We start from the raw sequence: 22,544 nt of genomic DNA, 5'->3' as shown, positions 1-22,544 counted from the left end.
GACATTGTTTACGTTCAATGCTAAGAAAGGCTGATTCAAACTTGAAACAAAATAGAGACGCTTCAGGCATAAAGAAAAAGTTTGTTTAGTACAACTAGAACAAAAAAAGTTTCATTCTTTACATTAGGGAAACAATGGTGAACATTAATTTCAGTGTTTATGACTAATTAATATTCACATTTTCTACCTTTTTCTTCAATGCAGTAGTAAGTCTATGAGTGACACTTCTGGTTAATTATCCACTATATAAGGAAATAACAAAAATAATAACAACGTGCAATAAATGGTAAAAATGTTTGCACTACAAACCAGTACAACCACATTAGTAAAATAAGACTAAGATAAGAATGTTCATTCTCAGAATATAATGCAAACGTGCAATAATTAAATGTTAAATAACACAAATATTCTTCATGTATTTAGTCCCATTTTATAAACCAGTGTTTTTGCTGCTGACCTTCATTGATCAAATTCAACTATACTAATAAGCAAAAATGTCTTTAGATTTTTTTTTTTAATTGCTGAAGAGTGTTGAACTTTCTTTTCCTGGGTTCTACTGTACAGACGTAATTTTACTTTTCCTCTAACATGAGGCTTATTCATTTTACTATTAAATCTGCCAAAAATAGTACCTTTTATATTAAAAACCAAACAAGCAAGTTAAAATTTACGATTACTTTACATAAAATGTAACCAAGTAACGTAATTAGTTACTTTTTTGTGAATAATGCAATGCTGCATTACTTTTAATAGCAACTTTCCCCAACACTGTTATAGGCAGCTGCACAGAACCAAAAACTAATATTTTTTTAATGAATTTTGTTCTGTCAGTTTCTCAACTTCCCTGTAAGGGTGTTTTCATGTACATTTATGCATTTATGCATTATTTGCAGAAATCCACACTGCATACAGTTCTTAACACTTTTTATGTTTAAAATGCTAAAATGTATAGATTTTTGTCTTGTCTTTTTTCTTTTCTGTTTTATTACTATTAATGTTAAAATTGTACTGTTTTTTTTTTTTATGGAAGCCCGTTTCCACCACGAAAAAACTTCAAATTCTGAGTTCAAGTTTAAATGTAGAGCTATAGTCCCCCCCAATAGATGGCGCTAGACGCAAAGGATTCAGAATGAACTTTTCACACAGCTTCAGCGCTCCAACGATGATTAGTGGTTTATCTCACAGCTGGATTCCAAACAGTTTCTTTACGCAAGCAGTTCTACTAACCCTCCCCTTTTAGGAAAATCTGAATCACTGTTGTGTCCCATAGCAAAATACCAGTCGCAACACTGTTTCATAACCTTAACATGATTTTTCGTTTAATCATTTTACATGGCTTTGTCATTTCACTTACCATGTTTCCCACACTTGCTGTTGTTATGACAGACCTCGGTGTTAAGAAACCATTTTGTGTTACCTTGATATAAGGGAAATAAACACTTTTGTGTCATTCTGAATAGTTGAATAGTTATAAACTCAATGTTGATTATAAAAGCTGAAATGTCTCACTTTACCTGTATTCATTCTAGAAATATATGTTCAAAATTAAGATGAGCTATTTGGACTTGTGGAATATATTCAGGTAAAAGCTTTATTTGTGTGTGACAAAACACTACCACTTATTGCTTAATAGTGCAACAAACAGGCTAATATTTGTGTGGACTACTACTACAAACTTTAATATACCTCTTGCAGAATCTGCAAAATGTTAATTATTTTACCAAAATAAAAGGGATCATACAACATGCATATTCATTTTCATTTAGTACTGACCTGAATAAGATGTTTCACATAGAAGATGTTTACTCTACAAGATGAAATAATTGTTGAATTTATAAAAATGACCCCATTCAAAAGTTGATTCTTATTACTTAGTCCCTTGTTTGTCCTGAAAAGTCAAACTGCCCACTGTTCTTTAGAAAAATCATTCAGGTCCCACAAATGCTTTTTTTTTTTTTTTTGTATTTGAATCCTTTCCAGCAATGACTGTATGATTTTGAGATCCATCTTTTCACACTGAGAACAACTGAGGGACTCATATGCTACTATGAACCTTCTGTAATAGTTGCATATGAGTCCTTCAGTTCTTAAAGGATCTTACAGCCATTGTTGGAAAGGATTCAAATACACAAAAAAGCTGAAAAAAAAAATAAATAAAATAAAATTGTGGGACCTGAAAGACTTTTCTGAAGAACAGCAGGCAGTTTAACTAATCTGTCATTTTTATACATTTAACTATTATTTTCTCTTGTGTACTATATGTAAATGTCTTTTGTGAAATACCTTATTCAGGCCACTAAATAAAAAACATGCATTTTGTATGATCCCTCTTATTTTGTTAAAATAGTTAACATTTTGCAGATTCTGAAAGGGGGGTGTAAACTTTTGACCTCAATGCATAGCAAATAGATGAATTGCAAACAAACAAACAAACATTCACAGAATAAATCTCACACAATTTGAATTTGTCAGAAATATTTAATAAAAGTAATTACTGCTCATACATTTAGAGTTGAGACATTTATCTCGGGCAACAGTATGCAGTTTCTCTAAATGACCATTCGCTTTATTCCATAATGTACAATTTGTTCTGTACAAAACAAAAATGCTAAACTTTGTATAAAAAATATAAGTTAATTTAAAATTTAACTCTAATTAACAAAATAACAATGGTAATAATCAATAATTGTGGCAATAATAATATAATAGGAGCAATAATATTAATAACAATAATAATAGTCTCTAAACATAGTGCATATGAGGAGAAAGACAATTGGTTGTGGATGATCTTGGTGACTGAGGTGAGCGGTGCTAAATAGATCCTCTCAACTCTGACTCCGTAGTAGATGGGGTTGGTTGCAGCACACACACACACACACACACACACACACACACACACACACACACACACACGCTCGCATGCGCACAGGATCAGAAAGTGCATGACTGCCTAAGATAGCACCATTAGAATGTAGCTTACATCTCCAAACTCAATCTCTCTACACACAGTGTGCATGTTGCATGCCGACACAACCGTTGGAAGCCATGTTTAACATTCCCATATCCGATGGTGTACACCTTTGGTACACTTAAAAACTAACAGGCATCTTGAAGCAGTTTGTGACAGTATTGATTACATTCACTCATCAGTCCTGCAGTATTTACAGAAGGCCATCAGTCAGTCAGAGCTCCATCACTGTCTGCAGGGACTGCAGGTGCCTCTTATAGATACAAAAAAAAAGTGATTTCAGCCATTTGAAACAAAGGCATTATATTGATTATGGCAAAATGTTTTGTTTGGTCGCAACTTAGCCTGCATTTGACAACTTCTAATGTAGATTAAATAAATCTTACTCTCCAGAAAGAGCAATTGTCAGCTGTATTTTCAATTGCCCCTTCACTAAGCTCCGTCTCATTGGCTAATGTGGCTTTCTCGGACAAGCTTTACAGAATATCCTGTTTTCAGCAGAATGGTTAAAGCGGTAAAGAAGTGTGACATTGCAAAGCATTATTCATCTGCTGCTTTTTTTGTAAAGAAATGTTTAAAGTAACAACTAGGAACTATACTCTTTTAAGACTGTGAATTATTATTGATTTGGGATATGTTTATTTAAGGGGAGACACTGCAGGCAAAACCACTTTTTTCATGCACCTGTCAAGTTTGAGATTTTGGGCTTTTTGTTTTTCATAAAGTGTTTTTTTCAGACTAGTGGAAGGAAAACAACCAAAAGACACTGTTAAGAGTTTCTTTTATAGCACTTTGTCTATTTGTATCAATAGATTTCAATTACAATACATATTTTTAAATGCCGTTTTCTCCTACACTGAGCCATAAATCTTTACTTTAGTAGCACTTACACAAACCCAACTTTACATTTTTATTCCTGTCTATATTCTGAAGTTTTTTTTACAGACGGATTTGTTCATATATAATTTTTATACAACATTTTATTCACCCCAAAATTTAAATGTATTGTTTTCCGTCTGTTCTAAGTATTTTCTGAATTATGGAGTGACAAAATGAGATTCCTAAAATTCCCTAAAGACTCTAATATGTCAAAAACTGACTTCATTCAGTGTTTAGATTTTTGTACTTAAAAGTCATGCAAATTAGTGCACATTTCATTAAATAATGCCTCATTTGCATATTTAAATCTAACATTTTAGAAAACTTGTAATACAAAAAAATGTTTGCAATTATCAGTGTAATCAATCAACTGGGTAAGTAAGGTGATAACTATTAGTTACATTTTTTACCCTATTCACCCGCAGTGTCTCGCCTTAAAGGGAAAATAATGTGTTTATCTTTCTCTTGTCATTATTAGATATTTTTAAGTGCTGTGGAAACATTTTTTTTTTTTTTTATAAGATTCTATCCAATTCCTTTTAAAGAATCCAAACATTCAGGATTCTCATAGACTTGCATTAGAAAAGAGGAACAGTTTGTCTGGTTTTATGGTGGATGCACCAGCTGCTAATGTAGGATTGGTCACTAGAATTGTTTTCTTAAATTTGGAGGGGGTTTGTCCACATGGTTAAACAAGATAGGTCACTCAGAAATTAAAATTCAGTCATTATTTAGAATAAACCAAGTCAGAAAGTTTACTAATATTATCATTTAAATTTCGGTTTGTTTTTTACCAAATCCTATTGTGTGACCTAAGAACACTTGGCAATTACAGCACACTGGATCATTTTGTGGTACTTTCACATGTTTTTCTTTAATGTTTGAAGCTGGTCGCTATTCACTGCTATTATATGGATGTGCGTAAGTAGGATTTATTTATTTTATTTTATTTTATTATTTTTTTGCGGTCTGAAAAAGAAAGCCCATCATACAGCATTAGAACAATGGAATTTTCATTTTTGGTAAACTGTCTCTTTAAAGCAACTAAAGTAACTTGAGTATGCAGCTTTTTTTTTTTTTTTAAATAAGTTGTTTATAAATGTCTTTGATGCATATTTTGTGTCTTTTTATTTACTTACATGTTCAGTCATTTATGTTTTATTTATTTATTCATTTGTTTTGTATCAATTTACAGATTAGGAGGGGTTGTAGTACGTAAAATAATAATAATACAAACGATTGTTTGAGGAAAGTAACTAAAGTAGAACCAGAAATAGTTCCATATTAAATATTTGCATAATCAAGCAACCAATCAAGTTTACATTCTCTCTTTTAAACAGATTTGAACTCACTCATGTAAAAATTTATGAAAAAAATGTATGCTGTCTGTTTAGTCATCATTTCTGTCTTTCAGTCTTCAGTAATTACTTTGTACACACACAAGCTTATATAGTGAAGATGTAAAGAGGTGACATAATTTTGGTTGAATTATGTTGGTAAAGTCATAATTTAGTATTTCAAGACCATTTATCCACTCTGTTCGTTTCATATAATTAAAAAGGGTTGTTTGTTTGTGTTTCTTTAAGACTTTTTTTTTGAATATCTAATAGGTGTGATGTAGGTGACATCTACAGTTTAAAAGTTTGCATTTCCCTTTCAGAATCTGCATAGTGCAAAAATGCAAAATGATCATAAAAAATGCATGCTATTGTTTATTTAGTACTGACCTGGATAAGATATTTCACATAAAAGATGTTTATATATAGTCCACAAGAGAAAATAGTTGAATTGATAAAAAGAATACTTAATACTGTTCTTACTTGAATGATCCACAGTATTGTTTTTTTGTTTAGTGATAGTTCATGAGTCCCTTCTTTGTCCTCCTTCAGGTCCCACAAATTCTTTGATTTTCCAGCATTTTTGTGTATTTGAACACTTTCCAACAATGATATGCTTTTGATATCCTACTTTTTACACCGAGGACAACTGAGCGACTCATATGCAACTATTACACTAGGTTCAAATACTCACTGATGCTTCAGAAGGAAAAACCATGCATTGAATATCAGGGTACATTTTACTTATTTTGTCTTCTGGAAAACACGTATATTTCTGAAGTGCAGTACTAAATTAAAAAATATTATATTTAAGCAAAATAAGAAAAATGTACACATCTCCATTCTGTTGAAAAGTTTTCACCACCAGGCTCTTAATGCATTGTTTTTTCGTCTGAGGCATCAGTGAGCGTTTGAACCTTCTGTAATAGTTGCATATGAGTCCCTCAGTTGTCCTTAGTGTTAAAAGATCTCAAATTCATACAGTCATTGCTGGAAAGGGTTCAGATACACAAAAATGCTGGAAAACCAAACAATTTGTGGGACCTGTAGGATTTTTCTGAAGTACAGCAGGCAGTTTAACTGTTCAGGACAAACAAGGGACTCATGAACAACTATCACTAAACAAAAAACACAGCTGTGGGTCATTCAGACAAGAACACAGTATTAAGAATCAAGGGGATGTAAACTTTGGAACAGGGTCTTTTTTTTTTTTTTATAAATTCAACTATTATTTTCTCTTATGGACTATATGTAATCATCTTTCATGTGAAATATCTTATTCAGGTCAGTATTGAATAAACAATAACATGCATTTTGTATGATCCCTCTTATTTTGGTCAAATAATTAACATTTTGGAAATTCTGAAAGGGAGATGTAAACTTTTGACCTCTGTAACTGTAAGCAAGCAAGCAGTCTGACCTCAGAAAATGGTCCTGAATGAGGCGTTTTTGAAATCTAGTTTCAATAAACTTCAGGAAGATGGTTTTGAGTTTTAAAATGTACAATTTGTTTTCATGGTACAATGAAAACAAGAACATTTGATTCCTCATTTGACCCCTTTAAATGTCAATAACGCTCAACGGGTTAAACATGGTATCAGGTTGGAAGATGCTGCAGATCTCAGTGAGGAACACCGTGACTTGTGTGTGACTCCAGTAAGGTTCAGAGTGAGACTTATGCCAGCACAAAAGCGCTTTGCTTTGGAAGGACGCGCTGCAGGGGATTTTTTTGTTTTCAACTCCTCTCAGAATAGGCTGTATTTCTTCGTTCAAGTACTGCAAAACATTTTTGCTCAAAATATTATATAAAACATCCATCAGATTCACCAGAGCGATAGGTTTATCGTGCCTCATGCACCTTAACTGCGACTAAACATTCTTTCTGTCTATCTTAAAAAATAAATCCACTCAAGTAGCTTTGCGTACAACACTTTGACCACAGCAGGATAAAAAGTACCATTTTAAACTAGACGAACCATTTTCTAGTTACGAGTCAGCCAACCAGATCGTAACTCGGGTTCGTTTTTAAGGCCTCTTCAAATGTAAGACCACGAAAGAAACTGAAACTGAACATAATCACCTAAACGAAAAGACGCAGAAGCAACCTCCTACGGAAAAGCACTTCCATTCTGCTGAAGTGATCCCACACAGAGTGGACTTGAGTCCCAGCCTTCAACGAGGGAGCCCTGATGTCATTAGAGTGTACGCCTCCGTCACCCACTGAGGTAACATTATGTTTTGTTTATTTTCTGAATGTATCCTTCCCCGCCTGCCCTCTGCGCTTCCTCCTGTCTCTGCAGGAAGTGGGACTGTCCACAGGAAGTCCAGTATCTCTGGCAGGGTGTAGGTGGTGCTGTGGGACAGGTGCCACAGATTCAGTTGTCCACTTTCACTGGTCCGCTGTCTGATGTCTCGCTCAGTTCGGCCTCTTCAGTGGAAGGCCACGCAGAGGTGTCCTCTCCTCGCACGATTCGTTCCCATTGGGACAGGTTTTCCCTGAAACACACAGATAGCTCTTTACATTATTCCAGCAAAAACACAACAGTTGGTCCATAGTTCAAATGAGGCAAAAAACACACAAATTAAGTGTTAGCCTCTAATAAGTAGCATGCGTTGCTGTCACATTTCTGCATCTGGACATAAAAACTGTGTTTCTGTATGTTTTTTTTTCAACATTGCATTATAATCGGAAATGTTTCTCGAGCAGCAAATCAGTATAGACGTTTTTCCTGAACACGGAAGTAAGTCCGACTCTTAACTGAAAGAATGCTTTGCATTTCCGGTCTGCATTGTTTCTAGTCAAATTAGGGTAAATTCCGAGCTAATAAACTAATGTTAAACCTATTAAAATGTTTTTAAAAAGCACATGGCTCCATAGCGCCATCACTTGGCAATGTCGCAATGACCGTCATTTGTCAGTGCCTCACTTTAATGAGTGTGTAGATGACACGAAGCAGCGGACGTTAGCTACATTAAAAACAGATGGACGCTATTTGAATGGGTTCCTATGGAAACCGGAACATCAATCTGACGTTAGAATTCGTAATGGCAGCGCTCATCGTTTACTCAGGGAAAAGGTCTATATTAGAAGAATTTTTGAAGGATCATGTGACACTGAAGACTGGAGTAATGATGACAATTCATTACTATAGCATTTTAATAAATAGCATTTTAAAATATATTAAAACAGAAAACAGTAATTTCAAATTGTAACTAGATAAAAGTTGGCTTGAGAAAGCCGAACCCGAAAGTTTCAAAAGTTTACACAGTTTGATAGTTTTCAGTCTGAAATAGTTTGAAGTTTAAAGCTGTTTTAAAGCTTAAGTCTTGAATGACTTGTCTTGAATTAAAGGCAATACAGTCTGTCAGATAGATCATGATTAGCAGGGTGTTAACATGTTGCTAACATGTTTTTAGCATGATTAGCATGTTTATAGCATGATTAGCAAGTTACTAGCATGTTTAGAAAATTGCTAACATGTTTTTGACGTTGTATGTTTCTAGCATGATATTAGCATGTTGTTAGCATGATTAGCAAGTTGCTAGCATGATTCACAAATTAGTTTGAATGGATTAGAAATATAGTACATAGAAGGGAAGCTTGTCTTAGTCTCAAGGGATTCTGGGAATTTCGACAGTTGGAGTTTGAATAGTGTTGGCTCATTTGAGCATTCCGTCAATGTAAGTCTATGGGATTTTTCCCAGTTCAGATCAGTTAGAAAAGATATAGCAACTTAAATACATTTTAAAATAAAGTTTCCTTTAAAATCTTAAAAATGCATTATGGTTGAATAGTTTAAATAATTATTTTCAGATACAATATAAATTGTACCTGTGTGTGAATTCATAAAAAAAAAAACAAAAAAAAAAAAAAAAACTGGCAAGTAGCCAACAAGTGTTTCTTCAAAAGAAAATTGACAGCTTATTTATATATATATATAATTCTCATATTTTTATTTAAAATATTTTATAATGAATCCAAGTAACTCACTTTTTGTGACTATTTTCATTATTGATTTATTTCAATTTGTTGTTACAACCCGAGGAATGCAACTTGAAGGCTGTCACTAGAGTAACAGAAGCAATACTGTCAGGGCGATCTGACCCAGACAGGAAGAAAGGAGGTGGTCAAACTCAATTTGGCCTTTTTTCATTTTTTTAGGTCTGCCCTTTTTGTTCCATTTATGTAGCAAGCAGGCCAAAACCGGAGGGTGAAAATTGTTGCCTATTAGACTCTCTCTTTCAATTAGTGAGGTTGATGTCATTTATTGGTCCCTCTCTGATCTCACAATGACCAGGGCTCCGGAGCGTCTGGGCCGGCTGCCCACACATTCCAGTTGGAAACCTGGTGCTGACGCAGTGGCACGGCTTTTCAAATTGCGCCGTCAACTGTGTTTGCATTCCCCACAGATCAAGGTCACAGAGGCTCGCAAGCTTTCGACCAGTTTAGGGACACAGCTAGAGGAAGAAGTTCAGATGCATGAACCCGTTCTTACATCAGAACTAACACAACGGCTACATAACGGAAGTCTGTTAATGTGACCTGAGCATTAAGCATTAATTATCAGGGTTCAACGCTAAGGATTTTTTCTACTGGCCCGATCGGGCCAGTGGTTCAGATTTTTACTTGCCCTGCCAAAATTTTCACTGGCCCTACCAAAAAAAAAAAAAAAAAGTTAATAGTTATTAGTTAATAGTAATAGTTGTGTTTCCTTCTGGAGCAGTGAGTGTTTGAACCTTCTGTAATAGTTGCATATGAGTCCCTCAGTTGTCCTCAGTGTGAAAAGATGGATCTCAAAATCACACAGTCATTGTTGGAAAGGGTTTAAATACACAAAAAATGCTGAAAAACTAAAGAATTTATTGGACCTGAAGGATTTTTCTGAAGAACAGCAGGCAGTTTAACTGGTTAGGACAAACAAGGGACTCATGAACAACTATCACTAAACAAACAAACAAAACAAAAAAAAAACAGCTGTGGATCATTCAGGTAACAATACAGTATTAAGAATCAAGTGTATGTAAACTTTTGAACAGTTTTTTAAAAACATGTTATACTACAGGGCCGTTGAATGCTTGAATCTGATTGGCTGGCGAACGTTCTAGAGGTGTGCATTATTTTCAGGGAAACGCACGGCGAACGTAGTTCCAGGCAGCTTTTGACTGCATTACATGTCTATATCACTTCGCCACACATTTCAGTTATTTCAAAGGTCCTTACAGCCCAAAACAGCAAAATAACCAAAACCCACAATGACACTGGCCAAACTAATAAATACGGTAAACAACAGGATAAAAACGACAGATTATGTCCACGATTTTTCCACAATATTACGTTTTATTATGTACGGAAAGCACAAACTCTATTTCTCGCTCCCTCACAGACGCACACACATACAGTTAGCACTAGGGCTACATGATATTGGGAAAAAATTACATTGCAATATATTTTTTTCCTGCGATATATATTGCGATGTGTACAAATTAATTTATGTTCATCAGGTGTTTTGAACTGCTTAAAAATCAAATAATAATTCAAAAATAATTGGGATAATTTTGTAAGCATTTTCAAAGAATAAAAAAAATGTAAAAGTATAATCAAAACCCTGAAATAAAATACTTTTTAAAGGGTTGTTTCATAAACAGTTTGACTCACCTTATTCACTGTCAATTCAGGCAAATCAAGGCTCTAATATGTTATGAAATTAATAATGAATGTTGCTTTTACCCTGATGAAAGGGAACTCATTTTGAGAATGAAAAGAGGACACTTCATTGTCACATTATGGAATTAACATGAGTGACAAAATAAGTAATTTAACATTTTATTCAACAACAACTTTTTTGAAAACAGATTAGTAAATATATTTTGTCACAAAATTAAAAAAAAAATGTCAGAAGATTCTTTTTTTTTTAGTTTTGCATACTTTGTTTAGCCAAAGTAAAACAAGTGTTGCTCATCAGCTAACAAAAGATTAAACTTTTCAACAACTCTATAAAAAAATTGGCTTCTTTCTCAGAACTGTTGCATAAAGTAAATATTCAAATACACCAATTTGGTGCTTCTGTATGCATTAATTTACTCATTGAAGCGGCTACATGATATTCCACTTGTGCCTTGCATTTGTTGTACAGCTCTAGGATGGCAATTTGAGAAAAATAAGTGCGTGACGGCATACATATGGAGTTATTTATGTGCCAAAATTAAACAAACAAATACAGTGTTTTGCAAACAAACACAATCTGCTTTGCAAAGAAAAAATCGACTTTCAAACAAACAAAAAGTACTATGCACAAACACAAGTCAATTTGAGAGAAAATGCAGAGGTATAACAAATATATGCATTGTGTGTTGCAAATATGTATACTTTTTGTGAGGAAAACTTGGTTTCTCACATGTGTACAGACAGATTTTCTCACAAATGCGTCCATATCTTCTCACAAATGCAATTGAGCAACTTCCTCTTGCAAAACAGCAGATGGCGCTATTGTTCAATTTACTCTATTCTCCCAAGACCTCGAACAACGTGTTTATATGGTTTACCTGTGTTGGCTAGAAGGTATACATCTCCGACCGGACTAACAATTAAATTAATTTTTCTACCTATTAGATTGTGTTTTTTTTTTTATGTCTACACCTACCCCAACCCTAAACTTAGCCCTTACTATAATATAAAAACAGTATTATTGTTGTACAGTGTGATAATAATAACAACGTTAAAAAAAACACCGTTTACCCTTATTTCCCAGAGGATAATGAGAGGGGAACAGGTGAGTTTCTTCCTTACTATTTATAATTAAACATTTGATGTTTTCACAATGCTGACTCCACCACAATGTCAGTGAAATTCAAAATATCTTCTAGCAGTAGGCTATTGCATTCATGCAGTAATTCATATGACTCAGGTCGTAGTTACGTTAGTTCTTCATTAGTTCTTGATTAATACATGTCTTAACTAATCATTAGTTCATAGTCAAGAAATTACTAATTCACAAATTAATGCATGATAATTCATGTACTGTTATTGCAAAGTGTTACCTGCTAAATGTTCTGTGCAGCAACAAAAAATCGTATATGGACAAATGACATAAAAGTAGCTTTATTTTTTATATCCCGCGATCCAGCATAGGTTCGGAGAACTGATAAATGTTAAAAAGGCCTAGCTTAAATGTTTAGCATGCCAAGCCATTAACTGATCAGTAGCGTTAACCACTTTAAAGGAGATATTTTGAATTTCACTGACAACGTGGTAGAGTCAGCATTGTGAAAACATCAAATGTTTAATTATAAATATAATAAGGCAGAAACTCACCTGTTCCCCTGTCATATTCCTCTGGGACATAAGAGTAAACCGGTTTTTGCTAGAAGGCAGGCAGGATTCGCAGCTGGGCATGCACACATCAATCTGACGTTATTATTATCACACTGTACAACAATAATACTGTTTTTGTATTATAGTAAGGGCTAAGTTTAGGGTTGGGGTAGGTGTAGACATTCAAAAAAACACAATCTAATAGGTAGGAAAATTAATTTAATTGTTATCTTCCGGTCAGAGATGTATACCTTCTAGCCAACACGGGTAAACCATATAAACACGTTCGAGGTCTTGGGAAAATAGCGTAAATTGAACGATAGCGCCATCTGCTGTTTTGCAAGAGGAAGTTGCTCAATTGCATTTGTGAGAAGATATGGACACATTTGTGAGAAAATCTGTCTGTACACGTGTGAGAAACCAAGTTTTCCTCACAAAAAATATACATATTTGCAACACACAATGCATATATTTGTTATACCTCTGCATTTTCTCTCAAATTGACTTGTGTTTGTGCATAGTACGTTTTGTTTGTTTTGAAAGTCGATTTTTTTCTTTGTAAAGCAGATTGTGTTTGTTTGCAAAATGCTGTATTTGTTTGTTTAATTTTGGCACATAAATAACTCCATACATACAGTAACATAAGGCTTGTCAAGCGAGCGGATCATGTTTGTAAAACACTGCTTGGTGACCGTGTTTATTGGTACCATGTCTTTCGCAAGGTGACATGTAATAGCATCAGTGACATCTTTCTGTCGCTTAGAGCCCTTCTCGTAAGGCGTCACACTGGCAAACGCATCCGAAATAGTTTTTTGCTTTGGGCGGCAATCTGATCTGGCTTTGCATTTGTCATACAGTGCTTTGTGGTGCCGACTTAAATGGTCAAACAAATTCGTAGTGTTTCCGCGAGTTGTGGCAACAACTGCCAGGCACTCCCGACAAAGCACCTGTTTTTGGTCAGCATCATCGTTTTTGTATCCAGAATACTTCCATACGACCGACGTTGCGTTTCTTTTTGCGACCAAATCTTCCATTTCGGCGCTTTTCTCCCGTCCCGCGCTCAGTTCGTCATGCGCACCAAAGATATGTGCGCACGCAGAGACTGCATGCATGAAGTAGGTGAAGCAATGTGTGCTTTGTAGTTTTTAAAGAACCCTTAAATATGAGTTAATTACTTTATATTAGACAAATATAGATCCGTGAATAGAAAGTTTAGAAATATAGAAAGTAAAATTTTAAATCAGACACACACACTTTTATTTTTATTTTGCCCAGCATCGTGACTGCCGCGATGTGACTATCGCGCATGCTTACATCGCGATGACGATGCTGAAATGATGTATCGTGCAGCCCTAGTTAGCACTCACGTTAACATACACGCTAATGCTGTTAGCGCTGCTCTGACGATTAACAACTTAAAAACGACATGACAGTTCTCACAAGCGAGGTAACAACGGCATGGTCTTGAAGAAAATGGACTTAATGTTTAACTGTTAGTAGAGACGATGCTGCCAGTCACCTTTGAGAGACACACAGACTTGAGAGAGGTAATTCATGCACTTATTCTCTCTCCCTCACTCTTTCTGTCCATCTGCTTGTCTGTCGGTCTGTCTAAACTTCATTATTAACTGCATTAGTTTGCTATCAACGGCTCAAGCGTCGTTACTAGGTCTTAAATGACGTTTTGGAACTAGCAACAAAGCTGTTTTATGAGCTGCGTAAGAAATTAATCCTACTCACGATAGCATTTTAAGGATAAAAAACAGACGAATGTCTTCAAATATATAATTTGATCGATGTCTTGAGGTGTGGTAACTGTAGTATAAGTGTAATAATTGACTTCGGGCCGTAGAATTCTACGAAAATAATGCACACCGCATCACCACCTCGGGTGTGCATTATTTCTACGGCCCGTCGTCAATTATTCCTTACTTATTCAACTGTATCTATCTATCTAAAACTTGCTAGCAACATGCTAAGACATGTTAACAACGTCTAGTAGTTTGCACACACAAATGCAGCGGTGTACACTGTATATCACTCCATTATAAATAAAGAGCAAAACAAACAACCGAATGCAACGTCTTAGTTATGTTATTAGTTAGTAATGGAATTAGTAAAAAGCACCAATAAACTACATAACTGGTACTTTAGCTGAGAAGCGTTTGCATGCAGTTATAGATGTTCAATACTATTCATCAGGAGTAGTTTTCATATGCTTCATAACAGTTCATGTTAGTTTTGTGTATTTACTGTACCATGGTAACTATTGTTTCCATAACCCCAAAATGCCACTTCTTTTTTTGTGTTATTTTTGTTCATTTTTAAATGACTTACCACCTTTACAGTATTAACAAAAGCTAGTTTGGGACTGCTATGTAATAGCTATACATTATACTGTTTATTCATCAGAGTTAGTCATATTTTTACAATTTATGTCTATGTTAAGGAAACTGGGATGGTACTTGTGTTTGTTAAATATATTTGATTGGTTTTTAAAAGCAGAGTTAATGTATATACAGCTTAAAGGGTTAGTTCATCCATCCACAAATGAAAAAATTAGCCCATTATTTACTCACCCTCAAGGCATCCTAGGTGTATTTGACTTACTTCTTTCAGACGAATACAATCGGAGTTATATTAAAATTGTTCTGGCTCCTTAAAGCTTTATAATACAATGTTTGGGTGTTTCTCTTAATCCAAAACAATTCCAATAAAGTGCATATATCAATAATAAAACCAATGTTTATTTACAGGAGCAAAGAAAGCAAAGTTTCCTGACTTCAGCAAAAGAAAACCAGTCTCCTTTTGGCTTATATCAAAATCCTCTGTCATTTTTCTTTACAAATCCTCACTTTGTACTTCTAATTTGTGAACGTTGTTTTGTTTTGATCTCTCCACTATTACTATTAGCACAAGGGATTATTATTACTTTATTAAAAGTGATTATTATGTTTTAAATATGTATATTTTTCTTACAAAAATGCATTGATTCACTACAGGAGGCCTTTATTCACTCCCCGGAGCCATGTGAGGCACTTTTTATTATAGATGGATGCACTTTATTGGACTTGTTTTGGACTGATGAAGAGAAACACCCGCCTATTACATTATAAAGCTTGAAGGAGTCAGAACAATTGTTAATATAACTCAGATTACATTCGTCTGAAAGAAGGAGGTCATATACACCTATGATGCCTTGAAAGTAAGTAAATAATGAGCTAATTTTCATTTTTGAGTCTTTAATGACTTTAGGAAAGTTTGATTCAACTGCCAAACCAGTTGAGAACCACTGCACTGAGTAAAGTAACTCATTAGCCTGTAATGCAACAAAGTTGATGTTCGGTCACAGGTCTGCATATAGTGATTATAATCAGTGTTGGGGAAAGTTACTTTTAAAAGTAATGCATTACAATATTGAGTTACTCCCTAAAAAAGTAACTAATTACATTACTAGTTACTTTTTATGGAAAGTAATGCATTCTGTTACTTTTGCGTTACTTTTTAAATCTGGGAAGGGCTTGCTTGTTTGTTTTTATTATAAAAAGTACTATTTTGGGCAAATGTAAAAGCCTTTTCACACCAAAAGCCTCAGGCTTAGAGAAAAGTAAATTCACGTCTGTACAGTAGACGGCAGAAGAAAAAATGTCAACACTTCAGCAGTAAAAAAAGAAAAACAAATGAGTAATTTTTGCTTATTAGTATGGATGAATTGGATCATCGAAGGTTGGCAGCAAAGACATTGGTTAATAAAATGGGATTAAATACATAACAGATATATGTATTATTTAACATATTTAGTAATTGCAGGTTTGCGTTGATTTTCACTGTCTTTATTTATTTTGAGGAAGACTGTATCTGTTTTTTTCAGTGAGTGAGATGAATTAATGCATGTTTACATTTATTCTAGAACTAAAGTAACATCTTACAAATCTCACAATTTCTTTCAACATAGGGACAGGAGAGCTTTTAATTAATAAATGGGGGATAAAGTAACTGGCGTTACTTATTTGAATAATAATATATTTTCTTGTCAACTAAAAAGTAATGTGTTACTTTACTAGTTACTTGGAAAAAGTTATATTATTACGTAACTTGCGTTACTTGTAATGCGTTACCCCCAACACTGATTATAACAGTTTTGAACAAGACTCATCCAGGAATCTCTTTTGCCAAACAGGTTTCAAAATATTATTTTGTTGGTTCAATTTGCTTAATAAAAGTAATTACGAAGACAGATGATTATACCACAGCATCAGAGCAGTCATGCATTGTGCTGAGTGTGTGACTGACCTGCAGGCTGATAGTAAAGGACTGGAGGGAGGAAACAGCTCTGACAGTGTGGTGTAACAGGGAATAGCCACAGCATTGTAAAACCCCACCTGAGAACATGAGAAAACTGGACTCAGATACTACTGAACATGGAAAGACATTAAAAAAAGTCTTTTCAACATTTACTCTGCATGTAAACATAACAGCTGCAACTTTTTAGTCACACTCTTGATGTGAAGGCTCTGTTCCAAAGCATGCAACAAAAAAAGTGACGGTCTTCTACAAATTTGATAATGACAGAAAGTTCTGATTTACCTGTCCCTGGGGAACTTCATCCTTTTTATCCCTGTCCATCATAGGAATGGGCTGCATTCCAATCTTCTTCATTTCATCGCCCTATCATTACACACAAGATGAACAATTTTACTGACTGTCCTTCAGAGGCTGGCCTGCAGTTTGACATACCGCTCAAAACAATACAAGGATTTGAACAATGATTTACTTTATTACACCATATTGTTACAGCAAAAAGAGATTCATGCTTGGTTAACATTGATTAAAGCTTACCTCAGCCCAGAACTCAGCATAGATGTCGTTGGCCGTGAGTCGTGTGATGGGCCACAATTTGGTCACAGAGCAGAGATCACAGGCCGTCATCATCAGACCGATCACACGGTCCCTGGTGGACAAATAATCAATTCATCAGATTAGGGTGAGAGTCACACATACTTGGAATTCTCTGCAGTAAGGTACAAATCTATTGCTTTGCTTGAATTAAGTTGTACTATATTTTAAAAACTTTTAAGATAGGGCATATAGTATTGACAAAGCCTGAGCGAACACCAACACAATAAATGCTGGGGCAGAACATTATGTAAGTCACCATTCACTGTTTACTTAAAAATACTTAAAAACAACTCAAATTTTAGTTTGAAAGAAACTGTTGCATACAGCTTTTAAATTTATGCTCATTTAATTTCTTAAAATTTCTGGACGCATTATGATAATGAGAAATTTGGAAGAAAATGTGCTTGATTCTCATGGAAAAATGTCATGATGTTAAAAAAATAAAACTGATTTATTTATGCAAAAATTAGAGTGCAATGTAACCTGGATATATTTTCATGGTAACATTATTTAAAAGTGAAGTCGTGCATGTATTTACTATAGGAATAATGGAAAATTATGCATATAAGTGCCAGCATCTAACCCTAAACCTAATCTTTACCAAACAGTAAGTATATATGGGTCAAAGACATTAAGATGTCCATGTCAAAAGTGATTTTATGTCCATAGAAAGCACATTAAATGTAAGAAAAGTGTCTACTTTTAAGGTTTCAAATAAGTTTTTGGAGAATAAAATGTCAAAATTTGGTTGAAATAATATTACATTGTCATTCAGTGTAACACAATATTTATGTAAAAATTCAAAAAACATGCTTATTCTGACTTGTAAATATTAAAATAGGTGACCCCGGACCACAAAACCAGTCATAAGGTTAAATTTTGATGTATAGTTTGTTAGGATAGGACAATATTTGGCCGAGATACATCTATTTGAAGATCTGGAATCTGAGGGTGCAAAAAAATCAAAATACTGAGAAAATCACCTTTAAAGTTGTCCAAATTAAGTTCTTAACAATGCATATTACTAAAACTCAAAAATTACATTTTTATATATTTATAGAAGGAATTTCACAAAAAATCTTCATGGAACATGATCTTTACTTAATTTCCTAATGATTTTTGGCATAAAAGAAAAATCAATAATTTTGACCCATACAATGTATTTTTGGCTATTGCTACAAATATACCCCAGCGATTTAAGACTCCAGGGTCACATATATAAAAGAGTAGGGGAGCATATTAAAATTTATTGTGTTTTAAATGAGTAAAAAAAAAAAAAAATACTGACAAATTAGCAAAACCTAGAATAGTTGCAAATTTAAAAGATGTAGAATTACAACTAATTAGTATTTGGGGTGAAAGTAATTTGTCTTTTAATGTCATAAATAGATTTTTAAATATGACTGACAAGATTGTTACACTGAATGACATTTTAGTGGGTGTCTTCTGTAAATTAGGGTAAAATGGATGATATTTATTTATTGCAAAAAAAAAAAAAAAAATGCAATTAATTTAAACAATTTTTGGAAAAACAACAACAATTTAAAGCAGTATTAACCTAATTGTAATTGTTAATATTACTCAGTACCTACTTGTGCAATTACACTAAGACAATCTCACTTTAAAAAAAAAACTGTTTTCATAAGATTCACTCAAGCAGTATGTTACTATTTCAATTTAAGTACAGCAATGACTGTTTCGGTGGCTCCCTAAAAATATCTCTAAAGCTGAGGTAAAATTTACAAGTTTTGTGACGATGTAGGTAAACTATGAACGCTGACCTGTGAGCACGGTTGTTCAGGTCCAGCGCTCCTGTGGCCAGCAGTTCAGCCAGTTGCTTGCGGTTGCCGAAGTACAAAGCGAGGTCTGTGGCGATAATGGCCTTCCTGATGATCTCCAGCACCTGCTCATACTCACTGGAAGTCAGGTTGGAGAAAATATTGTGCCCTTCCAGCTATGGGAAAAAAAGAGATCAATAAAAAAGCAAAAGCTCCACTTATGGGGCGTCTGGCTCTGCTGGAGAGTTGCAGCAAAGCCGAAAGAGCATCCAAGAGATGGCTGGCAACCAATTGACTCTAAGATGGGAAATTTCTTAAATATGAGAATTAGAAAAAAGTAACAGAAAGAGTCTTTTTGGTGGTTGACCTCATGCAAATACAGAAATTAGAGAGATTATGGGGCAAACTGCTCTGTACACAAAAATCAACACTACATACCTAATGCAATTAACGCTGAGCTACTACCACCCGTGGAAAGCAGGCAGTAAACAGAATTTAATTTAAAATACATGTTTGCGTACATTTTTTAGTGATAATTGCAGCAGTATTAAATGATGAGGAAAGGAGAATATTGTCAAAATTGGGAACATATGCACGCATGCAGTGCATTTTAGTGCTCTTTTGACATGTAAAAAAAGCCAGTTCAGGTGGCTGAAGTGGCTTGGAGTGATGATCTACAATCCTCTACAACTGGCTTGTGACATGGTGATCTAAAATGCATTCAGTAGAAGTTTTGGGGGCATGTTTGCACTGATACCTAATTTGTAAAAAAAAAAAAAAAATACCACATGAATGCCTCCTTGTATCTTAGATTCTGTCGATATGACATTTAAAGACAATGTGATGGTTTCTGCATGCAAGGCATTACATAAAAAATGCACTGGTCAGTTTTTAGATTTTGGACTATTTGCCTTTTGTTTCAGAAAAAAAACATCCAAAATAACCTTTTAAGTTTTTATTTTATCCATATTATCTATTTGCATATATAGATGTAAATGACAATACTTATCTTTAAAGACTATTTTCTTAAAATGCAGTTTACAGCATTACAGTGTTTGGTACACGCTATTTACTAATCTATATCTTTATTCTTACCTATATTTTAATATCCTGAATAGTCTTACAGAGGGGTTTGTTCATATATCATTTGATTTTCTTCCAACAAACATGGCGATTTTTTTTTCCTGGCCGTTAACAACATTTCCTGATTTAGGGAGTGATAAAAAATAGCTTTTTTTTGGGTATCACTTCACAATAAGGTGTCATTTGTTAACATTAGTTAATGTATTAAGGTGTCATTTGGTAACATTAGTTAATGTATTAACGAACATGAACAATACATTTACTACACTATTTAATCTTTGTTAATGTTAGTTAATAAAAAATATGGTCATTCATTGTTCGTTCATGTTAGTTCACAGTGCATTAACTAATGTTAACAAACACAACTTGTAATTTTAATAATGTGTTAGTAAATGCTGAAATTAACATTAACATTAACTAAGATTATTACATGCTGTACAACAAGTAGTGTTCATTCTTAGTTCACGTTAATTAAGTAGCTAACTAATGTTAACTAATGAACCTTATTGTAAAGTGTTACAGTGTTTTTTTTTTTTCATATGGGGTATCTTGCCTTAAAATGTGTGGTTCCTGAAATCTCCTGGCTCTGAAATCATATATGGGGCCACTGTCCCCATTTAATACCATAAGTTTAACTAGAAGCTAAAGTTCGATTACAAACTTTAAATGTTGGCTTGGAGAGCCAACCCGGGCAGCCTTGGGGCAAAAGAGGCAGAACACTTGTGTGTCTGGCGTTCTCGAGCTGCCCCGCTGCGAAAATGCACCCTTGATATTTCACTTTCTAATAAAAAAGCAGACTAGTCTATGACAACAGGTTCATCAGAGTTGGCTAGCTGGATGTGAAATAATTATTTGATTTGATTTATATGCTTGTAATTGTTTTCCCTGTTTGCTATTTTCAAAGTTCTCTCACCTAAATGAAGCACTATAAATAGGTCTCTGAACTGAGATCTTGAAGGATGCACTGGTTTCATCATTATTGATCCTTGTTAGAGCAATAAATAAATGCATACATAAATACTTAAAAGAAGCCAAGACAAATGAACGATTTTTTTTTATAGAGTGACATTGAAGACAGAAAGCAAAATGCGGCCACTTTAATGTTTAAATCCAATATAATGATCCACATCTGATTTATTTCTCACTTGAGACATAAACAACTGTTTTCGATTATATTCGTTCAGCTTTGATGTATTTTGAAATGATCTTGTCTGTGTTTGTCCGAGAGAAGTGTTTCTTATTGGCAGAAGCCAGGATTAATGTAGTTCAGAACGCGTTGCTGTGTGCAGTTGACCACACGAGCAAAAATAAGCAAGCATTTAACCTTTTTAATATATTACTCTAATATTATTATGTTGAATCGCTGGAGTGTTTGTATTTAAATACCTTTAAAAGGCGTGCAAATGATGCCTTTGTTAACACAGAATGCCAGCCGCATGCCGCCGTTGTTAGTGAAATTCCTATGAAACAGCTCATTTGCACCCAATGCAGCTCTTTAAAATATTCTTCTATATTTATTGTGTACAATCGCTGGAGTGTTTTTTTTAATGCTTTTAAAAGACGTTCAGTCATGTATAATTCTCAGACGGACATCTCCGAGCCGTGAAGCTCATGTCTAACACACTGCTGAACACAGCGCTCTCTGTATGAAATAAAACAGATCACAAACACCTGCATTTAGCTCTTGATATTTTCTAATGGGTGGACTGAATTAAATCGCTGCAATATTGTAATTTTAAAGGCGGTCAAATTCGTGCAAATTATGTCGTTTGTGACCACGTATACGCGTTGAAGGCAAGCTGTATGCTGTGAAGGAAATGCTTAGGGTTTTAAATAAAACAGCTCACAAACAGCTGAATTCAGCTCTTGATGTGTTCTGATGGGTGGACTGAATTAAATCGCTCAAATAATTTAATTTTAAAGGCGTTATTTATTTGTATTTTCCACCGATGTCTAAGTGAAAGTAGGTGAGAGCTCAGCGATCTCCTGTTTAGTGGAGTGGAATTACTCCTTTAGAGGGCGCATTTTTTCTCAGCCCATTCAAGTCTATGGGACATATTTCCATTCTGTGGAGTGAATTGCTCCTTTAGAGGGGGCATTTTTTCTCAGCCCATTGAAATCTATAGGAATTTTTTCATGTAAAAAAAAAAAATCAGTCCAAATAGATATAGCAACACTCTCCTGACCAGGGCCCAGGTCTCTGCCAAGTTTGAAGCTTGTGGCATTAAAGGCCTAGGAGGAGTAGCGTATAGAAATTCGGATCAGAAGAATTATAATTATAATATGTT

General features: G+C 34.4%; 1 protein-coding gene across 1 annotated transcript in view; it reads right to left on the bottom strand.

Annotated features, from left to right (window-relative positions):
* Positions 1 to 2,464: 2,464 nt before the first annotated feature.
* Positions 2,465 to 22,544, bottom strand: part of pde10a (phosphodiesterase 10A) — a 174,518-nt gene continuing 154,438 nt past the window's right edge. Inside the window, exons 18-22 of the mRNA XM_073834265.1 lie at positions 19,177 to 19,349; positions 17,336 to 17,447; positions 17,084 to 17,164; positions 16,790 to 16,878; positions 2,465 to 7,680 (exon numbers count right to left, since the gene is read on the bottom strand). Coding sequence (XP_073690366.1) covers positions 7,560 to 7,680; positions 16,790 to 16,878; positions 17,084 to 17,164; positions 17,336 to 17,447; positions 19,177 to 19,349 — 576 coding nt within the window. The 3' untranslated portion in view covers positions 2,465 to 7,559. The remainder of the gene's footprint in view (positions 7,681 to 16,789; positions 16,879 to 17,083; positions 17,165 to 17,335; positions 17,448 to 19,176; positions 19,350 to 22,544) is intronic.

This window comes from Garra rufa, chromosome 2 (assembly GCF_049309525.1).
Source record: "Garra rufa chromosome 2, GarRuf1.0, whole genome shotgun sequence".
In the NCBI taxonomy this organism is placed as follows: Eukaryota; Metazoa; Chordata; class Actinopteri; order Cypriniformes; family Cyprinidae; genus Garra; species Garra rufa.
This window is presented reverse-complemented; position numbering and strand designations above follow the sequence as displayed.